The 25,324-nt window shown below is 41.4% G+C and overlaps 1 protein-coding gene across 1 annotated transcript in view; it reads right to left on the bottom strand.

Annotated features, from left to right (window-relative positions):
- Nucleotides 1-25,324, bottom strand: part of NELL2 (neural EGFL like 2) — a 136,448-nt gene that overhangs the window by 73,963 nt on the left and 37,161 nt on the right. The window contains exons 10-12 of the mRNA XM_026050258.1: nucleotides 9,818-9,909; nucleotides 7,419-7,521; nucleotides 5,107-5,235 (exon numbers count right to left, since the gene is read on the bottom strand). Coding sequence (XP_025906043.1) covers nucleotides 5,107-5,235; nucleotides 7,419-7,521; nucleotides 9,818-9,909 — 324 coding nt within the window. The remainder of the gene's footprint in view (nucleotides 1-5,106; nucleotides 5,236-7,418; nucleotides 7,522-9,817; nucleotides 9,910-25,324) is intronic.

Here is a 25,324-nt window from a genome sequence, read left to right as displayed (position 1 = left end):
TTGTAGAAGGTGTGTTCTCTTTTTTGCCCTTAATAAAACCAAACGCAGCTCATACCCCCATGCACGGGCACATACGTTGGTGCTTTTCTCTCCAGAGATCATTACACTTCTGCCTTTTGTTTAAGTTCATGTTTTTTTCTGTCTACTTCATGCAGAAAGAGAACGGACCACTGGGACATAAAATATATTGAGATAAAGGCAAAGTCACTCTGGGCAGACAGACTGATGAGATAAAACTGTCTTTGTTCCAGTTTTCAAATGAGAGATTCAGTTCAACAGCTACCAGGGCAAGGGAGACACTTGAAAGAAACCGAAATCTTCATCACGGTCTTACAGAAACCTTATGGGACCCTGCAGACATTACACAGTTAAAAAAAGAAAACATCACCCAGCAAATCTTTGAAAACAAATATTGTCTGCCACCATGTAATGTTTTACTTGGCAAACTGCACCTTCTTACTATTTAATATATTATAATTAATTCATATGGTAGTGTATACATGATAAAACAAGTAATTATATATAGTTATCTGTCAGACATGAAATCATCCCGGGGGGCTTTCCTTACACACCAGCTCAGCAGTGTGGTGTAGCTGCACCCCGAGAGTGAAGGGATGCTGAATGTCATTAATCGGTGTGTTCCGAGAGTGAGAATCACTTACTGAAACTCCACTCGTGACCTCTGCCCACCTTCAGCACTGCATCAGGGTAGGAATGAGGGCTTACATTATTTTTTTAATACATTTTATTTTTCTAATAACTCTTCACGGCGTTTTTCAAATTATGATTTTCAAGAACTTAGAAAAACTTTCAACTGTTCTGTTCTGTTAATGTTTTTGCTTTCCATTTGTTTTTTTAAATAAAATAGGTCAATAAGAAGAAGGAGAGAGGAGTTATATACTGAAACTACAAATATATTTTTGAATTTTGGATTCAGGAAGAGAAGAATGAATGGCAATATCCCAACTCATGCAGTCTCTCAACTGATGTCAGTTATGATGTCAAGCACTAGTTTGACTATCACCTAATAAAAACCAGTTTAAGGTCAACAAGAACAAAATTAAGGTGCTTTATTCTTCTGTTCAATGATCAAAGTTTTAGGCAATTTCTATGAAAACTATCTCCTTGAGTTCTAATTAAAAAAAAAAAAAAAAGCAAAACACAGCATATGCTTTTATTGCTTGGGCAAAATGATTGTCCTCAGTAACAAAAAACATTTCTTACAACGTACTCTGAGCACAGACGAATTTGAAAGAGTTTCGGAGAGGCTCCCTCTCTATGGTTGGTTTCAGCCTGTTTTCATCCTAATCACATCCCTGTCGGACCTGCCCATGGGTGGATGACAGAATGAGCCTGAACATCCTTCCTGCAGAAGCAGTTAAAATCCCATGACGCGGCTCCCGTGCTGCAGCGGGCACACGCACCAGCTGCTCCATGCAGCAGCCACAACGTCCAGCACCAGCCTTTACGAACTGCTGCTGCCTCTCCACTGAAAGCAGGAAAATCCTTCGTTATACTCCCTGAATAAGAGCCAAGACAACCAAGGCCTTGGCCCACCCTCTATACTCCAGACTGGTGCATTAAGGCAACCCAATAATTCATCATATTTAGATTTTTCAGTTACATAACAATGGAAATAAGCTGACAATTACTGCCTTTAGTCAGAGAAAAAAAGCATTTTTGTATTTAGTGACTTTTTAATAGAGATTTTAGAATAACATTCTGCTCTCCTGGAACGAAAGCTTTTCTTTCTACTTGATTAATTTCTCAACCCAAGTTGACAAATTCATCATTCAAGCACTGATAGAGATGGAAACCTTAATTCTGTAGTTACATGCAACACTATTGCCACATCCTACTTCCAAAGTAGAACTTATGTAAGAAAAGAGACACCTAACAACTTCCCAGGTGCAAAATCCTGACAATGCTGCAGAGCTCACATGTAGAGAGGACTCATGTGCAGAGGACTCATGCTTAAATATTCTGGGGTTTATCTCCACTTCAAATGACTCTGGCTTATTTATACTCTTCTCAATATGACAGTTCCCTGAAGAGAAAAGATGTTGTTGATTTTTGTGCTTGGCCAATGTAACACAGGATGTATCCTTCTTGTTATTTCTTTTTGTCTTCTATAAGATTGATTCACTTCACTGCAGTCTGTAAAAAACAGATTCATTCTGAAAATTTACTTCTTTTTCCTAATCTAATTTTAGCCCCTAGCTAAAAACAATGGGAAGCAGTAAGATTAACAACAGATGCTACATATCAGGTACAGGATGAAATACAATGCTGGTATTCTCACACAAACTTGTGGACAAATGCATTCCCTTTAGCTAATCTTTCCAGGCAGAATGAGAACACAAATACGCAACTAAGGGAATCCTGATGATGTCCAACAGAGTGACACTTCTAACCTACTTTGGACATTTACTTCTGAAAGAGAAGAATCATGCCCTGAAACTTCTGATTTCCTTCATGCAACTGAGGAGAGCCACTGTCATCTCCTCACAGTGAATGACTGAGGGGCTTTGGTTCCCTGGAGAAGCTGGACATGACTTCAGGTTCTCGCAGTAAAGAAGATGGAGCATAAAGTTCCTGGGACTCCAGGACCAGCAAAACTGATCTCTCGTTGGATAGTAATTATCACTTCATCAGTAACTAAATTACGGAAGTGAATGACTTACTGGTGTGTGTATTTGGGTTTGCCAAAAAGGAGTCTTCATCAGGGACATCTCAAATTAATTGTGAAAGGAAATTCACTGTCAAATTTATGAATTCCCCGGAGTTTCTCCCAGCCTCCCCTGCCCTCATATATACGCCGAGGTTTTGAGTTGTTGCTGATTTGTCTATTTTTTAAACAATCAAGAATGAAAGAATAGAAACAAGAGAAAGTTAGGAGAGAATCTGACCAGGCAAACTACTGAAATAAATGGTAGGAAAATGTGAAAGGGTAGAAAGGGTATGCTCAAACATAGATACATGTATACATATCCATATATACACACAAAAATATGTAAAGCCATTCTGTTAATTTGATTAACAAAAATAAATCAAAATTTCTTGTATTACTTCATCTTAACAGTTTTAATTTTCTAAGATTATAAAAGCAAAGAAGGGGATACTCCTGAATCATTACTGCCTCTTGAATATTACTAGTAAACTCACCTTTATATTTGCTCTTGGTTGTTCTCTTTCCTCCCACCTCAAGAATTCCTTAAAATGTGAATTTCTCTAATAAAGTCCATATTTCATAGGCCCTCTTATAACCTGTAAAAGTGACAGACCTTTGCCAGAGTTTGTCTTTTTACACAGGAAAGTGTGAGGGACTTCTACAAGATTCACAGTACTTTCTATAATGAGCTTGGACAGGCCGATACAGAAGGAGGAACTAATGAGGAGCAACAGAAAAAAAGGACTAGTAGCACTCAGTGGAAATGTAAGACCAAGACACATATCTGGCGACGTGCCAGAGTCTTTTAACGTTAATTAGTTTGGTTTGTTTCTAGAAAATCTGGTAGGAGATTCATAGCTGTTGAAATTGCTGCCTACCTCAGAAATAACACAGATTGGTTCAGGGCCCTGTCTCCAGGTTTGCTCCCAGGGCTGTCCTAGCAGGGATTATTTGCACTGACTCCAGTGCCAGTAACTGCTTTTCAATCAGGCCCTGTGCTCTACACATTACGAGAGAATTCTCTGCATCCGGGTATAGCAATATCACAGTGATCATTTCTTTAAGTAAATAATATCTGCCAACCTACTATTCACTTTTGCAAATTTTCTGAATGTACTTAGGCAGATTAATAAGTACTACCAGAAAAAGAAAAGAAAAAGAAAAAAAAAATGTCATATACAAAGGCACTCCAGCTAAGAAGCCTTCCTCCAAAGCTGTATTGATTCAGGTACTGAACAAACAGGCAAATTCACTTACTCTGTGGATGCATCGATCTCACATATGACACTGCTGTGCCCTCATCTAAAGCATCTCATCACAGGATGATCAAGCAGCTCTCTGTCCTTTTGCTTATTAAATGCCTGGCAAGTTCCACACGTAGCAATGGGCTCTAATTGATTTGAGTGATGGGCAGATCACTAAGAGCATGACTTGTTGGCCCCCTTTGCAGTCAGCAGAGGAACAACAGAGCTGCGGGAAAACATTCTCAAAGAGCCTGATTTCACTGTAATTTCATTGCTTTAGAGACCTTTTCAACAGGGAAATGCCTGATGAGTTGCCAAAAATGTAGGTCCAGGCCTAAACCTTCATCTCCAAAGACTATGTGATAACAAGAGGCTGATGTTGCAACATATAATATCCTGGATAGCACGACCCCACATAATATATCCACTTGGACACAACAAGGGGCAAGGGATTTGCCTCGCCTGGATTTTAGTTCTGCTCTGACAATAAATTTCCACCAAAGAACTTATAATAGACATTAAACAGAGATGTATGTGAAGTTGAATTAGTTGTGCTCTCCATTCCTGAAAACAACCCCAAATCCTCCGATGTAAGCTTCCACATAACCATTCCCATTGAAGTTATGCAGCTACTCATTCCAGTGAGTTGCAGGCATCAATTTTTGCAGAATTCAGCCAAAGGAACAGTTTTAAAAGGCCTTGACTTCCACCATAGAATTGTGCATCACCAGAGAACAATCTAGTCATTAGCTGGGTCTAGAGAGTACTTAGACACAGCTCACAGATGCTTAGTGTTCAGTTTATCAGGTTAAATCTGAGCTGCATATTGGTAAAAGGCCACGCTGCTGCCAGCACTTAGGCTGTACCGTGAGAACAGCTCGATAGCACCCGACTTGTGCCATTCATCTGCACACCAGCATGAAAAGAAGGCAGGAGTTTCCTAGGAAGGAAATGCCTCTCCTTCCAGATGCCTCTGCTTCCAGAACTCAGCCACGCTAACTAGGAGCTTCAAGACAAATTACAGTAAAAGAAAAAAAGAAAAATGTTATTGGATAATTATTTTAGCTGGTGACTATGCTACCGACGTAATTCACGTTGCTCGATGGACCCATCACTTTGAGAACTCCCAAACGAGGACGTTCCTGCCCGGCAAGCGCTGCAGGGGAGCTGGCCACCCGCAGCAGGCGCTACCTTCGCAGTAGGCGTTGTCCTCGCGGAGGGCTCGGAAGCCCTCGCGGCAGCTGCACACAGCCCTGTCCTCCAGGTTGCGGCACACCGAGTGCTCCATGCAGCTGTGGCCTTCAGTGCAGAAGTCATGGCCTGTGCAGGAACAAATGGGATTGAGGGTTAAAAAGAACCTAAGCATTATAAATCCCTGTCAAAGTCACTCCTATCTTTTTTTTCGCTTTGGTTAAAGAAGACCTAGCTATTGTGCATGAGATATAGAAAAATAAATTGCGCCAAGCAAGCAGCAGATGAAAGGAGTTGTGGAGAGCACAAGAACAGACTGTCTCAAGGTCTTCAATTCAATTTCAGGTTATGCCATTGATCTGACGGCAGCCAGATAGGTGGTTTACTTAAATCCCCTTACTGTCTCCTTGCCATTGTTGAGTACTTTTTCAGGACATTTCTTAATTATATATTTTTCTTCAATTTCTTTCCAATGGTTGGACTTTTTATAAAAAGAATTCAATGGCTTAGATACTCCGTAGCCCATTTACGAATGGAATTACCTTCTTTCTCCCAGCACTTCTTGTTGCCCAGTGTATTTGTCAAATCATTCCACATTTCACTGAAAGTCTTCAGTTAACATTTTGCTTTTCTTTTGCCTTCAAGCTCCATGGATTGAATACTCCTCCCTGATTGACTTCCCCTTTCCATCTATCTGTTTCTGAAACTTGACCTTTTAGCCATCCCTTCCTTGCGTTCATCTCTTCCCGCTCTGTCCCCCACCCTGGCCCCTGCAAGTGGGATTGTTTTGCATTGTACCTTAATTGCAAATTTTTGAGATTCTGAACTCCTTTTTCCAGACTAGAATTTTTAAAGTGATTTTTTCAACACAGTAAATTTTTAAAATTCCTTAATTCCTCATTTCTTATGAAATCCTATGCTGCTATATTGATGAATACCTCAAAATCCTCCTTCATTAGGTGAATTCAAGCTGGTTACAGTAAACCACTTAGTAACATGTGAAGCTGCTCTCCTTCACGGTTTCTCAGTGACTTTTTCTTCTTTAACTGAGATGTAAGAATTGGTGAATCAGCAGTCTTTCAGGGTTCCTTTCCAGAAAGTATTTTGGTGACTAAAAGGTCCTGTAGAGGAACTGAGGAATGTGGACTTGAACACCTGAATATTATAATCTGCCGTAACTACGGAATATTGCACATTTATGAATGTACATTTTACACAAGTAATGGCATGGGTTTTAATATTCTTTACACTCACCTATCATCCATACTAATCAACGAAATACATATTGCTGAATAGTGTACAACTGCTTTTTGATTAAAGAATAAAACCTATAGCTCATGAGAATCAAAGCTAGCGTGGTTCAGAATGCACTAATCTGACATACATTAAAACTTTCAAGCTACACCAGGCAGAACAAACATGGAATTCTTTTCTTTAAGGCACTAAAGAGTTTATAGAAAATTACCACCAAGAAAATCCCTTTTGACTGTGATAGATTTCAGGACTTATCGACTTTTGAGTTCTTTTCTTCCATCTTATCTCTTTGCTTGATGTCATTAATCTAGTAGCACCAAAACCAGTATAGCTGCACACTTCACTGAAGTGTATCTAAAGCCAACCCAAGAGCTTGATGTCTTATTTCATACCAGGTATCTATTTATCATGATTTAACTACAGCAGAAACAGATGTAGCCTCTTGAAGGTGCAATTGCTCATAGCTTTCAAGGTAATGATATTAGTCCAGATCAGGAGAGCAGGCTGAAGACACAGAGCATTGCCTGAATCTCTCCTCCTTGGTTAGGATCTGTTGGGGTGTAGCAGGGGTACACAGCATACAAAAGTATTTCCCAAATCTTGCACTTCTAGGTACAAGGTAGAACCACAAACAATTAAACAACATCCATTTACAGCCCCCTATGAATAACTGCACAAAAAAATTGTTTTCAGAAAGAGATATCAAAGATGCTAGGGAACACTGACATTTCTCTAGTCTCGATTTGTTTGGCCACTGGAAAGGAGGAAGGCTATAAAATCACTAATTGTATATCAGGGTTCTTTGGATTCCACCCATGTTTGCCTAGACTGAAAAACACAAATGCCAACAAACATGTTTCACAGAATTTACACTATGTGACATTTTATTAACAAATTTCAGATGTCATGATACAGACTTTACATACTCAGCTATACACCGTCTGTGGTGATTATAATGCTTAGGTGAACCTTATTCCAAATGTCCAGAGAAAAAAGTCCATATGACCTTTAAGAATAAAAAGGACACTAAGTTTACATGGATCCTGCTATTATCTTACCTTTACAAATTTTGCAGCAACTGTGAGATAAGGGGATCTGTTGCGATTCCGGGCAATTCAAAGTTGGACAACTGTCCTTTGGAATACGCTGCATTTTGTGGCCCTGTTAAATTGAGGTAATTCATTAATATTCTGGGAGAATAAAAGAAGTTGAATGATGCTTTAATTTGATGTGGGTTTTAGCTTTACGGTTTACAAACAACAAGTTGCCTCTGCCAAAGACCAGGTGCCTTTGGGAGCTGTGGGAAAGGAAAACTCAGCACAATAAAATCATCACATATTTCCCCATATTTAAACATCGAGTTACCACAAATGTGCAGCATTTTGGTTCCCCAGGGCTAAAGATGATACATGACAAGTGCAATGGCCGACACTGAGATTACTGCTCAGACTTTACCTCAGACCAACTTCAAACCGAATTCAGCCCAAGCCTAACCTGAACACACGGGAAAACAAACCAGTCATCAATATATGTTTGTATACCAAAACACCCCAAACCCAGCAGCCTCTCCAGCCAAAGACAACAAACCCTTCAACAGAAATTATATCAATTAGAGCACTCAAGACTGTATTTAATTATACAAACTAATTTAAAAGAGATATTTTCTTTCACTTCTTTTATAATATTTAAACAGAAGGATACACAGCTAAATGGGATGCAACTGCAGCAGTCAAAAAAGGAAAAATAAAAGCAATGTTTTGGATTACATATACTTGAAAGCAAAACCAGAAATGCTCTGTGCTGCTTTGCTAACATCCCTGTAGCCTTTAAGCTTCCAATCTATACTTGTGCCATTCCCATCAAGTCTCTCTGGAGAAGAGTCATTAATTACACCTTCTATGAAGACTGTGGGGGTAATGACACATACACTGCCCACGTACAGGTTTCTACCTGACTCACACAGTTCACAGTACAGGTGTGTTTCTCCTCTGAAACATCATTCCTAAGGCTGCTCATTAGAAACTGTATGTATTTCAGTTCTTGAAAAGCAGAATTTGAATCAGCCCAAATTCGTGCCTACTATTTCTACCACTACAATCAGGCAGCCCTCCAGCCAAGCAAGCACAACCCAAAAAGTACACAGCAGCACAGCCAAAGGCTTGTCTTCAGTCAATATCATAGGAAGCAGCAGTAGGAAACACAGGGCAATAACATGTAACTTTTTATAATTCTTAATTATATGTATATAAATATATTTTCCATTATCACGGCATTTCTGTCCCAAGTGTCATGTTGAAAATGTACAACTGAATCAAGTGTTGCCCAAATTATTTCAGATCTGCTTCTTACCTCCTTTTTCAAATGGATTTCAAAGCACCTACTCAGAGAATCCAGCTCAGAAAGATTAAAAACCAACAGCAGGAAGACAACGGTCAACAGCTCTAATTTGTAAAATACATTTTTTCAGAGATGTGTAAATACGCTTTGTAAATCTCCAGAAAGGAATAGCCTGGCAGGTAACTCTGACCCACTTCCTTCCCGGGACCAGATGGGAAAGGCACAATATGTTATTCTGAGAAGGGAAAGATATTTTAGGAAGCCTGAAAGAGAAGCGCTGGCCCTGAAGTCAAGGTAAAATCTGACACAGCTTTCTGGCCTTCAGAGTCGGGAAGGCTTTTGCTCCAGGTAGTTACCCTGGGTGTGACAGTCAGGATTTCCTATGGCAGCCCCACTCCTGGGGGTGCACGGCAGCCACAGAACACGCGTGGGCTTTGCCCCCGCACCCCGCATTTCTGTGCCCCAGAAACGTGTCCCTTTGGGCCCACCCCAGGAGCGATGGAGCCTGCGAGGGGAGGCAGGGCCTGCGCCACGCTCTGCGCCAGGCCCGGCCTGGCCCTTAAGCTGCGCTTTGCTCTGAGGGCAGCGCTGCTAACGCGGCCAGGGCGGCTGCCCCAACACCGCCTGCGCTCTGAGCCGAAACCAGTGACTCCGCTCGATTTCCAACACCAGAAACGTGCTCAGACACCTGCTGTGCCAGCCCTCTTCCTTCCTTTCCGTGTAGCACCGCCACTAACAATTATTGCAAATTATGCTCCCATTACATTTGTGCATCCTTTGTAACTGAGCACCTAATTTTGAAGAGCGCTGCACACGTGCAAAGGGAAAGGTGATGCAGGCTGGGTGCTCTTCATTACTGATGACAGTCACAAAGTATAAGGAGGAGAAAATACAGCTCAGCTGTCAGACTGCATAATCAAGGCTGGCAAATATGAAAATAAACTTATTTGCAAAACTTCCTGTGGAACTTAGCAAGACAAAACAAACACAAGACTCTCGAGTGCCTTGGCTGCTGCCGCTTCCCAAGGCACCTTTCCCAGCATTTCTACAGCTTCATTCAATGAGACTTTGATATTTCTGAACATGCAACAAGAAGATTTTCCAGCCACAGTGTTCTTACCTTGCACTCAAACAGAACACAGTCCCCTGAGTTTGAATACACAGTTTCTCTTTGTCCTTCAAAGTAGGTTCTGCCTTCAAATATGCACACCGCTGCAGGAGGAAATAAAAAATATCGCAATGATTTTGTCAGAAAGTGTGGATACTCCGTTCAAAAAACTTATAAAAAGATCAATTCAGCTGCACGAATATTCCAAACCCAGCTGCAGGAGCCTGGATATCACAGGAAAAATATTCAGAGAAGAAATAAAAGATGAAAGAACTACAAAAGCACACGTAAATAAAAGGTGAAGGATGGTGCAGCAGTACAGAGTACTGAGAGCTACTGAGAGGACTAACCCGATGTGTCTCAGGTTACAACTAGGAAGACAGGACTGCCAGCCTGGAAAGGATGAAGTGCAGAAATAGGCTCGGACTAGAAGAGGTTTTGTGGAAGGCAGCCACTCGAAGCAGCTCGAATGGAAAGCTCAGAGGTGAAGAGAAAAATGGAGACGTGAGAGCAGTGTGAGCGACAGGTTCATGGAAAAGCAGTTTCTTGATGAATGTTGTTTGATGAAAGGTAATTTCTGAAGCTGCATATTCAATATTTGATATTGTAGCCCTTTGAGGTTTCACTACCCCACACGCGTATTCAATTCCAACATGTATCTTAATTCCAAGTTGCTTACCATTATGAGTAAAGTACATGAAAACTTTTGAATTTTAATGTGCAGAATGGATTTTCAGCAAATTTTCCCCCCTCCAGCAGAAACTCCCGTTCACGTCATCAGACATGCAGTGTTCACATGACAAGAGCTTAACAGGGCCTGATGTTACCCCACCACCTCACCACAGGCCAGTCCTACATGCTGGCAGGACCACGTGTTACAGCACTGTGCTGAAAAGCTCCTCCTGGGTGCTCCCTATTCTGTAGTTCTGTAACTGGAATTCCCAGAAAAGTCCCAACTATAGTTCCCACTATAACCATAGTTCTCATTTGGGATCAAATGGGATTAAAGGGTTACACAACATACCTTCATAGCAACTTTTTTTTCCCCTAAAAGGGTCTGTTACTGTAATTACATCATGCAAAATATAAAGGCTGAGACATATAAATGCTAAGTTTGGAAAATCTGACATCTCTCTCTGTGGCTTAGGACACAGTCAAGGTTCAACACGTAAAGATAATCATGAAAAAGCAGAAGTAGGTTACCATCTTCAAATTCTAGATTACATGTTATAGGCCTGATTTGTTAATTGTTGATTTGGACAACAATTTCGATGTGTTCTTTTTCACAATACACAATTTTCACAATTTATTCACGGACATTTTTATCTATTCTGTTTAAACAGACTAAAATCCCTGGTCCTGGAGAAGAAAGAATTGGAGCACCTGGCACATGAAAAGCTGAGAGACCTGGGATGACTCAACACAGTGAAGAAAAGACTGAGCAGAGATTTTATCAGTGTGTATATGTAAAGGGAGGTTGTAAAGAGGATGGGACCAGATTCTTTTCAGTGGTGCCCAGTAATAAGACAAGATGTGAGAGGTGCAAATCAAAACACAGGAAGTTCTCTCTGAACATGTTAAAAAAGTCAGGACCAAAACCCATCTAGAGACAATCCTGGGCAAAGCGTTCTAGGTGATCCTGCCCGAGCAGGGGCAGGGTGGACTAGATGATCTCCAGAGGTCCCTGCCAACCTCAACCATTCTGTAACTGTGTGATCATCCAGTCACCTACATCACAGGCCAGTACACCAAACTGCAATACTCAGATACTGAGCCCTCAAACAAAACCATTTCAAGCTTCAAACAATTTAACAGGAAAAACAAGGTACAGCAGTGCCCAAGGACAACACAGTGGCAATGGACTGATAATGCACCACTCCCTTATGTGTTTCCAGCAGGCAAACTCTGCCTGTTCACAGGAAAGGCAAAAGCCAGGAAGGCTGCTACCATTCTGCCCTGGAATAAAACCCTCCTCTGAAGCCAAAATACTATTGGTATGTCAATAAGACTATAAGAGACCTAAAAATCAAAACAAAAAAAAAAAACCTCTAGTACCCTCTACTACTTCAGAGCATAGTCCATTGAATCCAATTTCACCAAATTTCTAATTCTTCAGAGAAACTTATCTTTAGAGAAAAAAAAAAGAAAAAAAAAAAAACAAGAAATACATGGAGCCTACTGTGAAATCAGGAAGGAAATTTCTTGATCCCACCACCAGCCCTGACAGTTGAAATTATTGCAGTGCAGTGCTGCATCATCATAAGCCCAGGCCAAAAGCAAGAACATCAACTCTTTTCCATCAGGCCTTGAGAAAAGATGCACAGAGGGACTCGCACGTTGCAGGGCTGGGAGAGATTGCTCCGACCACACAGCCCAGGCTCTCCCACGTCTCTTCATACAGGAGCTGGAGATCATTTCTCAAAGGCAGAAACGTTGTGGGAGAGCATATATATATTTCAAGAGGCAAGTTTGTGCAAAGCATAAATTGTGTCTGCATATACAGAATAATCACCACACTGCAATTAGAAAATTATACCCAATTAATTTAATTTCCCTAAATACTAATAGATTTTGCTACCACTTTGTCACCAAGGTTATAAAGCCTCCAAATATCAGAGTTCTGCCTACACAGTGATCAGCTAAATCAAAGAGGGGCTTATATCCTAGTCAATGTTGAAATGAATGTTTTTCTTGCCTACTGCCAGCAGCTGTCACAGCCCATAGACATCCCATGACAGTGTTGCTTACATCTTTATTTTCCCTCAAAAATAAAGATATTTCAGCAACAGGAACATCTGGATTAGAATTTTAGTAATTAGAAAGCCCAGCAAAGATGTAATTTCTGCTTAGCTGGATGCTTCCCAGGATTTCATGATGAGTTTGTGATTGGTATCTCTCTGGGGAAACATCACGTTTCATCCTTTGCTTCCACAGGCTGAGTCACCAAGAGATTACCTGATGATTGGTTGTTCCACGGTTTGACAGCTATTGCCTATGTAGCATTTCATCTACAGCTGAATTACATCAACCATTTCCTCTTGCCAAACATCCACATGCCCCCAAAGCCTAAAACAAAGGCTGTTCAAAGCACAGTTTGATAAGAAGAAGAGAGAGGAGTCCACAAAACCTGTACAGGCGGGGAGTTCAACTAATGTTGATCTATTTGTATACAGGAAATGATCAAATGTTACATAACAGGCATCAGTACAATGTTTTAATAATTATTAGTATGGTATGTCTACATCTCTACTGCTAATTTACACAGGTGCTATGATAATACAAATATTCCTTGTACTATCACTTACCATGCTGTAAGCAAATGGCATTTTCCATGTTCATCTGGCAAAAGGAATCCTTCAGGAGCCCACATGTATTTGCTCACTGAGTTACCAATAGCTTGTTTGACCATCACTTCTCTTTTACAATCTTTTCTTAATTCTTTTTCTTTCAACTGGCCTCTAAATGGCATTTTCCTTCTGCATTTCTTAAGCTGTCTGTGCAAAATCCATGATGCAACTAACTCATCCCTTCTGTTCACCAAGTTTACAGAAGGTCACCTAGTACATTTTCTCACTTCCATATTTATCACCTTTGCTATCCGGATTGCTTACGCGTTCCTCAATTGCACATATGCTTTCCTGTGATGCCTAAGCTAATTTTGATACAGGCTTATCATCAAGTTAAAGCAGGAAATTTAGAACATTGATGAGCTCCTCAAACTACTCTGGTTTCTTGCATTCGTAGCTACTCAGTGAATCACAGAAGTAACTTGAAGTTTTGTGAAATTTGTGAGTAACTATGAATGCATACTTTAAATCTTGTAATTATTTCTAATTGCTTTCTAGGTGCTGCATCTTTGACCACGTACATTGGTTCATCAAAAACATAACTAATAAAAAAATCTATCTAGTTCTTTTAATTTTCCAACCTCCTCCTTGGAGCCTCCTTTGATTACATTTGCCACTGTTCAGGATGGAGGTTTAGGAATTACACAAGCCCCGTAATCCTATTTTGCTGGCTTACACAGTAAGCCTCTGCACTTCTGTGTGCATTTATCCTTGGAAATACATGCCAAGATAATAGTCACCTTTCATGAATTTCTCTCCCTTAGCTGCCTTGTCACTATTAGGTATGCTCTCCTCCCTCTCCCATTTATCTTTCCAGGGATTCAGGCAGTATTTCTTCGTTCTTTTCCTGAATAGCACAAACTCCTCTTTTCATCCAGTCTGTGAGATTTGAGACTTGTTTCATTTCAAGCCATCATCTCCCTCAACAATTCAGAATGATTCCAGATTTCAAGCTCGAAAATACATTGCTAATTTCTCCAGTCATCCACTGCTGATATGATGCATGTATCTGCTTCAGCTTCTTCCAGAAAAAAAAAATGTTTGAAATTTTCCAATGATTAGGAATCAGTTGTCATTTGTATCTTATTTCTTATCAGTTGGAAACACTGAACATCTCTGTTACTTTGAAAACTCCTAGTGGTTGGTCTAGAGCACTTTTAAGAGTATGGACACACTCCATTGGCAAGGAGTCAATCTAAAATAATAAATTCTTCTACACGCCTCCTCTGTTGTTTTCATTTCCATCACCTGCTATAGGGAAATTCTATAATTCATCCTGCCCATGCATTCTTGCGAGAGAGTCTCCTGGAGAATTCATCTGAGCCCTATAAGGAGGATTCTTCAAGGTACCTTAAAGGCCAGAAAAAGCAATTTGAACCAGGAGGAAACCCATCAAAATGCCAACTGGACTGGAAATTTGATTGGAGCCACTTAAGGCAAATTGGCCTGTGAGAGGAGATGAAACTTTCTAAGCAGGCCCCAGGACAGAGGATTTGGGCAGCAGTTTGCAGCTGATCAAAGCTAATGGGCATCCCATGGCACTGAGCATGTGGCTGCCTCTAATGAAGCCCATACCCAAAATATCACTATTGAAAGATCAATGGAAAAAAAAAAATCTGGGAATCATTCTGGAGTGACATGAGAGAAGCCAACAAGAACCAGAACTTGTTCACATTTCAATTAGTGTGTACATTTCTCTGCAGATTTTATGCTACACATTAGCTCTAACATTTAACTGCTACAGACGACATAACCAAGTATCCAATCTACAACAGACGAAACAGGAGACTAACTGGTTTCTTATATATTCACAAGTAATCCCCTGCTGAAATAAAGTGACATCACTTTAAATGTAAAGTACAAATAAGAAATATCCAAACATTTCCCATTTGGAAAATTCATAGACAAGTCAGAGATGTGTACATTGCTATGCTTGGCTTTCCACACTGACCCAAAATTTTCTTTTACAGGGATTTAATGTTCTAATCCAGGGCAGACAAAAGCTTCTAGCTTTTCCTTCCCACGCATATGAGCTTACTAACCAGGTCATACGTATGAAGCAGGAGAAACATTCAGCCAGCTTTCTAAAGGGAGGCCACAGACCTGGAGAGCAGCTTTGCAGAAAAGGCCCTGGGGTCTTCATGGACAACAGGGCGACCACGAGGCAGCAACGTGCTCTGGTGGCAACGGCAGCCAACGGCCTCCCGGGCAGCAGGTCCAGGCAGTGATGCTGCCCCTCGACTCAGCCCTGCTGAGGCCACACCTGGAACCCTGTGGGCAGCTCTGGGCTCTCCAGTGCAAGAGACGTGGAGCTACTGGAGCGAGTCCAGCTAAGGGCTGAAGATGATCATGGGATTATGTCTCCTCTCTATATGAGGACATGCTGAGAGGGCTGGGACTGTTCAGCCTGGAGAAAAAGGAGGTGAAGTTATCAGTGTGCATAACTATCCAGAAGGAGGGTGCAAAGAAGACTGAGCCAGCCTCCTTTCAGGGACAGCAGGTCCAAGCTGAAACACAGGCAAAATCCATCTGAATCTAAGGAAAAAAACAATACTCTATTGTGAGGGTGACAGAGCACTGGCACAGGTTGCCCCGAGAGATTGCAGAGTGTCCATTCCTGGAGATACGGAAAAGCCATCTGGACACAGTCCTGTGCCACGTGCTCGAGGTGTCCCTGCTTGAGCAGAGGGGTTGGACTAGATCATCTGCAGAGGTCCCTACAGCCTCAGTCACTCAGTGATCTGGTAGCATCAAGATACTTAGGGAAGTCTGTTACAATCACACCTTAGAGCCCCATGTTCTGAGAGGCTGACTCCAGTATCCTCATATCTGCTGACTTCACTTTTCCTCTCTTTTTTGCTCTGCTCAGCACACACACACACATAATGCTATTAAGATGCAGGCAAATAAATATTCTTAGGACAAAAATAAATATTCTGTCTGCATCCACAGAAAAAGCAACAATATTTCCTTTACTTTAGATACTTTACTGTATCTCTACACACGGAATCTGGACAATGCACTTGGTGTCAAGTTCTCTTAAAAACTTTATTATATGTTAACATTAACTAGCAGCTTAGCTAAACACATCAGCTAAAACCGTTGACACTTACAGACATACAAAACTTTGGCTTTAGAGTAATGAACCATGATCTGCTTGCTAAACAGACCTAGGATATTTTGGACTCCAAATAGAGGATTTTGAAAGCTTAGGCATGACTAATACAATCAAAATGGTCACCCATTTGTCAAATTAACTCTGTTGGCTGTTCAGTACTCAAGCAATGTTCCCAGCAAAATACCAAACAATAAAAGCAAATGCTGAAAAAATACGCAAGAGGGTGTGAAGAGGAAAAAAAATCAATTAAGGTTAACATTGTTCTATATGACTATGTTATTAATAGTTCAATTACAGGATTATAAACAGCACAACAGTGTGCAAGGCCAATGGAGCTCTAATGCACCGGACATGGCATGCTTGTTTCATTTGACAGCATTAAAAAAGTCAAACTGAGTTGCTGCTCTATTTGTGTACCCAAAAAGAGCCATCATCTCGTGAAGTTGAGTACGACCAGCTTTAAAGGCGAGCACGTTGTGCCCTTGCCAGGCGAGCGGAGCCGCGCGCAGGCGGCGCCGCCTCCGCAGCTGCTGCCAGATCCCAGCTCCTTCCAGGCACCTGCACTTGTGCAGCTGCCTCTGCAGAGCTCAGTTTTACACTCCCGTCTCTTCCTCTCCCCTTTCTCATTTCTTTATGATGACCTTGCCCACCCTCCCTTCCCCCTTCTGAGACCCATCGTCTTCCTCACGTGAGCTGAAGTGACAGGATTAGTTGCCTGCGACTCCTCTGAACACACCGGAGCTAAGGCCTCAGCAGTCGTTCGGCAAAAGGTTTTGAAAACAGACAGCAAGATAAACACATTCTTGGAAGTCTTGATTAAAATCAGTTATGCAAATTGACTTTTCAAATTTGATATATACTCACTCTTAACATTCATTATCAAGTAGTATTTAATCAAAAACTAATTAAAAAATAAGTGCTACCAGAAGAAACCGAAATCAAAAACTAAACTAAACTAAAATAAAACCCCCTGCATGCCTAACAAGATGTCCCTTTTCCTCAAGGCTTCCAAAAGTTCTTTCCAAAAGAAATATCTAAAAATGTAAAAGTAGCTGGACCAGATGCTCCCACTCTTCTTTGTCATGGCTAAATTCTCCAGCTTGCATCAAGCTGATCCATTCTCACCCATTTATAGAAAAACTCTGACCCATTTACAGAACAGCAGAAAACTGAAGTTCATAAAAATATTCTTTTTTTTTTTTCTGTCTGTGAAATAAACCACTGAGGGAGAGCCTTAGAGTCACTGTTTCTGCTGAAAATAAGCACTGTCTCCGTTAACACTTCCTTTGTTTTCAGCAGGAACTTTCCAAATCTTGGCCCGACGCCCTGCACGCCCGCGCAGCCCAGCCCGCACCGCGCGGCCGCCTGTCTCTGCACGACTGTAGCCTGTGGCTGGTCCTTGGACAGCTCGAACACAGCGAACAGTCTTACAGCTGTGTTAACCAGCTCCTTTTCCACTGCACTGCAATTGTGTTTCTATGGAAGGTTCCGGTTCCAGGAGCCGGAAAGTAGAGCTTAAGAAAATATTTCATCTCTAATTGCAGTCTATTCATGTCAAATCTGCAGAAGATAGAGTACAGTTCTGCAGTGTCAATGGTGTAGAAGAGGAGTAAGTTCATCTTTAAATATAACTTGTTTCTTCAATAAGAATCTCTGTAATTACTGAAATGGGTTAAATAGTGTTAAGACAAGATGCTTAATTAATTTTATGAAATCTATTCTCATCATTTTTCATTTTTTTCAAAATCTTAATAAACAGAAAGAAAAGACCAGCTTGTACTGGCAGGTTCTTGAATCTGTTTCTGATTTATTACCAAACACCTTGTGTTCATTAGCTGCAAAGGTCTACCAGGGAGATTTTATTAAATTAAAAAGAAACAGTGGAATTAGGATGAACAAACCTGACGGATAAGAAATTTGGAATATTACTCTGGCAAGAATAAGCCCTATCTCCTTTGGAGCTATCTAGCTTTCTTACAGCGAGCATCAGAGACACTGAGAAAATGAGTTCAGCTCCCACTGCCTCAATACACAAGCCAGACTTCAGCATTTCACAAGACAAGTGAGGAGCAGGTAAGAATAATGTTGGCAAGATGCTTTCAACATATACAAGAGCTTTATTACAGTACTGAATTATACAAGAAAGTCAAATTGGCTTCTCCTCCCCCTTCTAAGTTCTATTGTTGTCAGTTAAAAAAAGACAGGGATGACAGAAAAAAAAAATATATATATATATATATATATATAGTGCTCTTAAATCCTGAACAAGTAGCAGTAACTCAGCACGTGCGTTTCTGGGAAGAGATAATCTGAACAGGAGCTACTCAGAGTCCATAGCGCCAGCAGCAACAACGCGGAGCGCGGCAGAGGTGCGCGCTCAGACCGCGGGAGCAGCCCGGCAGGACAGCAGCTCCTGGGAGCCCTCTCCCCCTTCCTCCTTTCCCCTTTCCCTGCGGGGCCGGTGTCCCCGCGCCCGGCAGGAGCTCGGCGTTACCTCGCCTGGCGCTCGCAGCGCCGCGGGCCGGGCCTGCGGTGGTGGCTGCTGCTGCGGTTGCTGCAGGCCGGTGCTTGGGGCTGCGGTTCCTACAGGGACGGCTCGCGGCTCCGGCTGGGGATCCTGACGCTGCCGCCGTACCAGTAACTGCTGCTTTCACTTGCTGTTACTGTCCAACAAATTTGTGTCACTTGCGAGTCAACCACAATCAGGTGAGAGGAACACCTTAAAACGTGGGATTTTGTCTGTTTTGCAATTTCCCCCTTCCAGCCTTTGGGAGGGATGGGGAGGGAAAGGGAGAGGGATGGGAAGCAGTATTGGCCAAGGGCTGTCACTCCACGGGAGAGAGCCGCTTCTGTTCTACAAGGGATTTTATTTCAAGCACTTCCTTGGGATTTTATTTAACAGATCTTGAGCTCTGTCAAGATACCCTCAGGTGAAGTTAGTCTTTAAAACACGAAGCTGTACTGGAGCGAATGAAGGACGGGGCTCTTTCTGTCTCTGATCAATTATCAGAAAAAAAACCAGCCTGATGTGAGCCTGCTTTAAACGGCGTGGTAAGTAGTTTCCCAGGCAATGACACAAAGATGTTGCCAGGTCTACACACACTAGATTTTTAAATACAAGAGAAGCCAGGGTGAGAATCTAATCTGCTTGCTCTCAAGGAGCTGGGATTGAAGCTTTCACAGAGCTCCAGGTGTTGCACTGGAAACAGGATAAACCCAGGGCTGCAGACGCACAGAATGGACGAGCTGCCAGTATGTTTTAATCTATGCACAACCAAGAAATTAAGTTGTGATCCCTTTATTCTATACTTATTTTCAATTTCTATATTTAAAATACATGTATTTATTCCCATATTACTGCTATGCTAGGAGCTGCATATATAGAGAGCCACAAAAGGCCATGGACAAAATTTAAGCATTCTGAAGTCATTCTGCTCCTACTAAAAATTTCTTCAAATTTCACAGCATCCATTTGCAAGATTGTTATTGTTTATGTTATATTCCAATTTTATTTCTCATTTAGGTGCCTCATGGATCTGCTAAACTTCTGGGACATAAAAGTATCCCCAATGAAAGTATGTACAAAAACCTCCCACTTCACAAGCCTGTAAAACCAGCCTAGAGAGGATGCTGCACTTTAACTCATATTCACATTCACCAAAGAGACAGCTTAAAGAAATAGTATCCAAATTTATAGCTCTTCCCAAGGTGGTATCATCTCCCCAGATGATATAGGGAGAATCACACCAGTTGAGCTTTCCTCGCCTCCAAAGCATTTGAAGTAATCGCTCACTAGAAATAACGGGTTTCTGCCTATTTTCCAGATAAGTTATCAACGTTTTCTTGCTTTGTTTTCAAAACAGGAAAAAAAAATCTGGTAATTGCAACCAGGTGTTTTCTGCCCCAATTTATTACAAACAGTGAAGTCACTGCAACACCATTATAACTGTTCTATCGATCAGGAATACATCAGAACCGAGCAAGGTAAAAATGTTCCTCTTCACCATAATAGTTCATGACAGTGTAAATCAGCCCAGTTAGTATTTTCAAGATTTACTCAGCTATCAGGCAAATTGGAAATAAACTTAGGGGAGTTTGAAGTAAAGGCTACCAATTAAACAAGAATAAAATGAAACCTGGGAAACCAGGCAAAATTGGTACCGTTAAAGTAAAACTTTTTCAAGTACAGGATTTTCATTTAAAAATAGAAGTTATTATATAATTTCAACAAGCATAAAGACAAACCAATAGTCAGCTACACCACATAAAAGCCCTTAGGTTGGTCAACTCCCTAAATTAGTCAACTCCTTAAATTACTCCCGAAATTCTCCAGAGGTTGCAGTTCTGGTGTTTTCACCTACATCCAGATTCTGCCCGTTAAGAACAAGCCCATTAAGAATCCCTGCTTCTGGGAGCTGGGAACTTTGCAAAATCCACACAGCGGGATGGTCACAACATCCCTCACGAGCTGCTGACTGCTCGGTGCGCTCCGTGCTGGGGACAGCAAGGACTCCGGCGACGCAGGTGCAGGGTGACATTAGCTCAAGACGTTTTCTCAGCAGCAATGGAATCAGCACATGAAAACCCCAATATCCTACGCGAGTTCTGCGATTAGAAAGGGAACCAGAATTTCCATATTATTTCATAACACCGCACTAGGTTAATTCTGATTAAATGAGCATTGCTACAGTTGAGGCAGTGGCACACTAAAACCGGAATGCTGCCAATCTATCCATTCCCAGTTGTCCAAAAGCCAAAATATTCCTATCTAGCATATGTTAAGATTTAATTGCACTAGAAATAAAATAATATGCTGCTACTGCAATTTAACATTTTGTGAGCTCCCTGGTAAGAATGTGATTTAAAGGAAAAGTAGGTTCTCTTCTCAGACTGCCTAGATAAATTAGGATGGGGTAGGAGGAAGAAAGAGAAGTAGGCCGGCCCTACAGTGAGATTTCAATGTAAAATATTTTTAATGTTCTATAGATAAAATATAAAATTAACAATATTATGTTTCCATTTCATATTTATAACTTTCTGCACTACAGACTTTAATGTATTATAATGAATAAGATATTTTTAAACATTTTATAATTCATTCCTCAGGCACACAATAACACTAAAGCTGAATTATTTACCAGTAACTGGAATTCTCTAATATATTGACACATATTGCCTGCAGACCTCCAGTCTTCCAGTTGAGTTCCGCGATGCCCAAAGCCCAGAGCAGCCGCAAGGCAGGCGGCCTCGGAGGCAGCTGCACACCCTGACGCGTGAAGAGCTCAGCTGCGGCGCAGCGCAGTTCTCCTGCACTTGCTCAGAGATAAAAAGCAGCTCAAAGAAAGTAAAGACACAAAGACAGAAGCAACATATTCTGGAGATGGGCTTCACTGTGAGGTGTATTTTCATTTACACAATACAAGAGGCATATGAGGAGCTCAGGAGACGCAAGCGCATCTCGGTGAGGACCCTCAGTGCCTTCCCTCTGCTACAGGGGCACCGTGCCCAGTTTCCCAAACTAAAGGTTGGTGGCGGCTCCAAGCTCCGCGCTGCAGCCCCCTCAGCCCACGTGGCACCTGCACGCTGGGCATATTGCTAGGGAATGAGAACTGGGTGACAAGTGCTGCAGCTGCAGCGGGGCCAGCTCCGCAGAGCCGAGCAGTTAGGGGCAAGGGTCTTTCCACAATTTATTTTTCCCCTGGGAACGGGACCTGTGTGGAGGAACTGAGGAGGCTTCCAGCTGCCTCGGGCCAGCTCCAGGGCTGGCACGGAAGGGCACCCGGCACGTTCACAGGGCATTGCAGGGTGAAGCTTCCTGAGATCGCACGGGCTGCGCTGGAGCTGCAGAGGGCATAGATGCCTCAGTTACACTTTCCTGCTACCCCTTTCTAAGCCTAAAATTACTCCACTGATTTTGTCAACATGCATGAGTCCAAAGATTTTTTTGTTCACATAAATGCCTTTAGAAAAATGTGTGCTATTCCTAAATTAATAAAAACACTGCCTTTCATTGGAAACATAGTTGCTCAAGTAATAAACCTGTGTAAACAGGCAGTAAAATACAATGCTTATTCATCTCTGTATTAAAAGATTGTATACACTGTTCTTCATCTGTCCTTATGAAGTAATACTATTGTTGAACATGATTCAAAGGCCTATGGAATAAAGCTGATGTGAACCATTTCTGCACAGGGAATCTAGAGAGCAGAGTCTGAAGGGACACTGCTCTGCTAAAATGCCAACTAGCATTGAGAAATTCTATATACTGAAAGCAGAAAATAAAAACTGCTGCAGTCCTTGGGAACAACCCAACGCCTGCTACATTCCTGACTTGTTTAGCAGTATTAGGAAAGCAGGTGAATTTATCTGCTTTTTTTCAAAATGTTTTTATCTGAAGATAAAAGGGTTTATACTCCTCTTGTACCAATATGTAAGAAACCACATATTAATATTTATGACCAAAAGCACTGGACAGAATGTTTCTTGCCCCCTATATTCTAAAATGTCAAAAAGAAAAAAGTTTTGATAAATGAATGAGTATTACTTAAAACTGCTGAAGTAAGATGGCTCAATGTAGCTTCTTAACAGCTTTGATTCATTCACTAGTCCAGCAGTTTAGTCTAAAATCTACAATAGTAAAGCCTTGATTTTAATAGACTTGGGCCCTTCTTTATTCTAATCCTGAGCATGATCAGGGCCAGTGCTGTTTGACACCTTTCCTCCACAAGATTATGTTCCAGTAACTTACAGTACATGTTGTTAAGAAGCCTAATGTGTTGAGGCAGGAGCTATGACTTCAGATGCAGGAATTTATAGTGGTAACAGGTAAATGCAGCGACAGTTGACTAGTAAACAGTATCCCTTAGTAGCTCCTATCCTCTTTGAGGAATATTGCCATCTGGCACAAAGCAACACAGAGAGAAAGAAGTAAGAACAAATGCTGTGAGTTATTCTGAGATTTGTGCTTCTTAGGAAGCACAAACTAAAGCCATTGATTTTTCTTGGATACCACACACAAAATATCACCATATTGAACAGTGGCATCGAGAAGTACTGTCTAGTGCAGTCAGTGCAGGCTTTCACTGGAGGTGTCTCTGTGAAGGCCCAGCTACCAGCACTCTGCAATTTAATATTCCATCAAATCAGCACAGATTGACTATTTCAGGTCCCATACTAATCTTTTATTAAATTGTAGGGCACAGAAATGCACAAGAAGTGATAAAATGATCCGCGCCTCTCTTCATCATCATTTTTAAGGAGTTCTCTTCACATTTCTATTGCTTCCTCCATTTTCAAAGAGAGGCAAGCTCCACTGTCACATATAAATACAGCTAATGGCACCCTCGGTCCAACAGACCTTGTTAGCCATTGAGTTTAGTATTGATGCTCTTGGTGTGTGAGCTTAATTCAGTGCTCAAGTATAAACTTACTCACCCTCTCATTCAAACACCTCTCTCTGAACTGCAGGCTCTTCTCTTGTGCTGCATTAAATGCAACAGCTGTTGCAAATCTACCTGGACAAACATTAATTGGTTTGCTAGAAAGCTTCATATACATTCTTTACCTTTCCAGATAGTATTTTGTGTTATTGCTGATGTGCAACTGCTATGAAAATGAGAAGCAGACAGACTTCTACAGTTCTTCTCTCCATGTCAGTAGGCTAAAAGAGTTGGGAGTTTAGAAGTGTCTGTAACTCCAGGAAAAATTGAGGCATTATGAAGAAGAAAGGAGAAATCCTCTCCATTTACGTATAAAATTAAGTCTTCCTGCAAGCAATCAAGACAGATCACCAAATCAGAAATCCATCCTTCACCCACTGAGAGGTACCATGTCCATATGTGTTTTTAACCGTTTTGCTAAAGCACCTTTCTGAATCACACCCCCTGCACGGGCACACACCTCTCTCCTCCCTGCACCCACATCTTACTTGTTAGCAATGGAAGTGGGAGTTGACCCAACAAAGTCCTGTAGTTTTTACAGTTGCTTAAGATACTTGTGTCAGAGGGCAGCTGAGATTGCAGTGTGCCAGAAACCCACCAAATGTCCGTTTAATTCAGGAGAAAAAAAAAAAAAGACATATAAAAAAAGAAATCAGCCTGTGTAATTGGACATGATGGCCCAGACTTCAAACTCCACTGAAACTGGTTGGGACACATAAAGAGTCTGGAGCTGTAAGACCCAATGTAATAAAATTGGGTCTGTAAGTAACTGCAGTGTCAGCAGGAAAAGGACAAGGATGAGAACAGAACAATTTCTTCTTGGAAGTCAGTGTTGGGGTGAGGAATTATTACTGTGTCAGACACTGGTACACAGGTACAGTCACCACTGCTGGCACTAAAAATAAAAATCAGCTAGGTTGTTAAAAAATACATTGACTCATTTAAGAAATACATACATCACACCGCTACTTAAATGATGCCATAGTGTTAATATCCTAACTCATAAGATACCATAAAAAGATTTGCTGACCAAGTACCAATTGCTTCAGCTCCTAAGACATTGGCAGTCCTTTCATGACTCACTTAAAATAAACGAACTTGCCTTTGTACTTTTTAAGCCAAGCCCATGGTGGAAAGTCATATTTTATAGGATCAATACAGAGCTTAATCTCTGTTTTGTATCAGGGCCTAGCACCACACAATTTATTTGCCTCTGCACAGGGAAAAAGTTAATGATCTCTTGCACACACCTTCACAGGTAGGCTTAAAATGGCATTGGGAATAGGAAAGAAAATTCTCTGCTTTCTCTGCAGGAGGCTCCCATCGATCTTGGCACGCTTTGGTAGCTCACCTGAGCCGTGCTGAACTGCTTGCCTGTAGCTGAAACATGCATTCAATACATAGGACTATTTATGTGTCTCGGAAGACTGTACTTCTTTCACGGGGGTTTGGGGAGAAGGCGAGTGTTTGTTGTTGACTTTCTTCTCTTTCAGCACACACAAAGGATTAAAATCAATGCAGTACCCTTTTTTTTTTCCTACAAGATTCCCTACTAAATGTTTTTCCATTAAGTAAACATTTAGGGAAAAAGGTTAGTTGTGCTGAAGCTGTGCGA

This window comes from Nothoprocta perdicaria, unplaced genomic scaffold (genome assembly GCF_003342845.1).
Source record: "Nothoprocta perdicaria isolate Ctin4 unplaced genomic scaffold, notPer1 scaffold_67, whole genome shotgun sequence".
Taxonomy (NCBI): Eukaryota; Metazoa; Chordata; class Aves; order Tinamiformes; family Tinamidae; genus Nothoprocta; species Nothoprocta perdicaria.
Note: the sequence above shows the minus strand (reverse complement) of the source record. Positions and strands in the feature narration are given on the sequence as shown.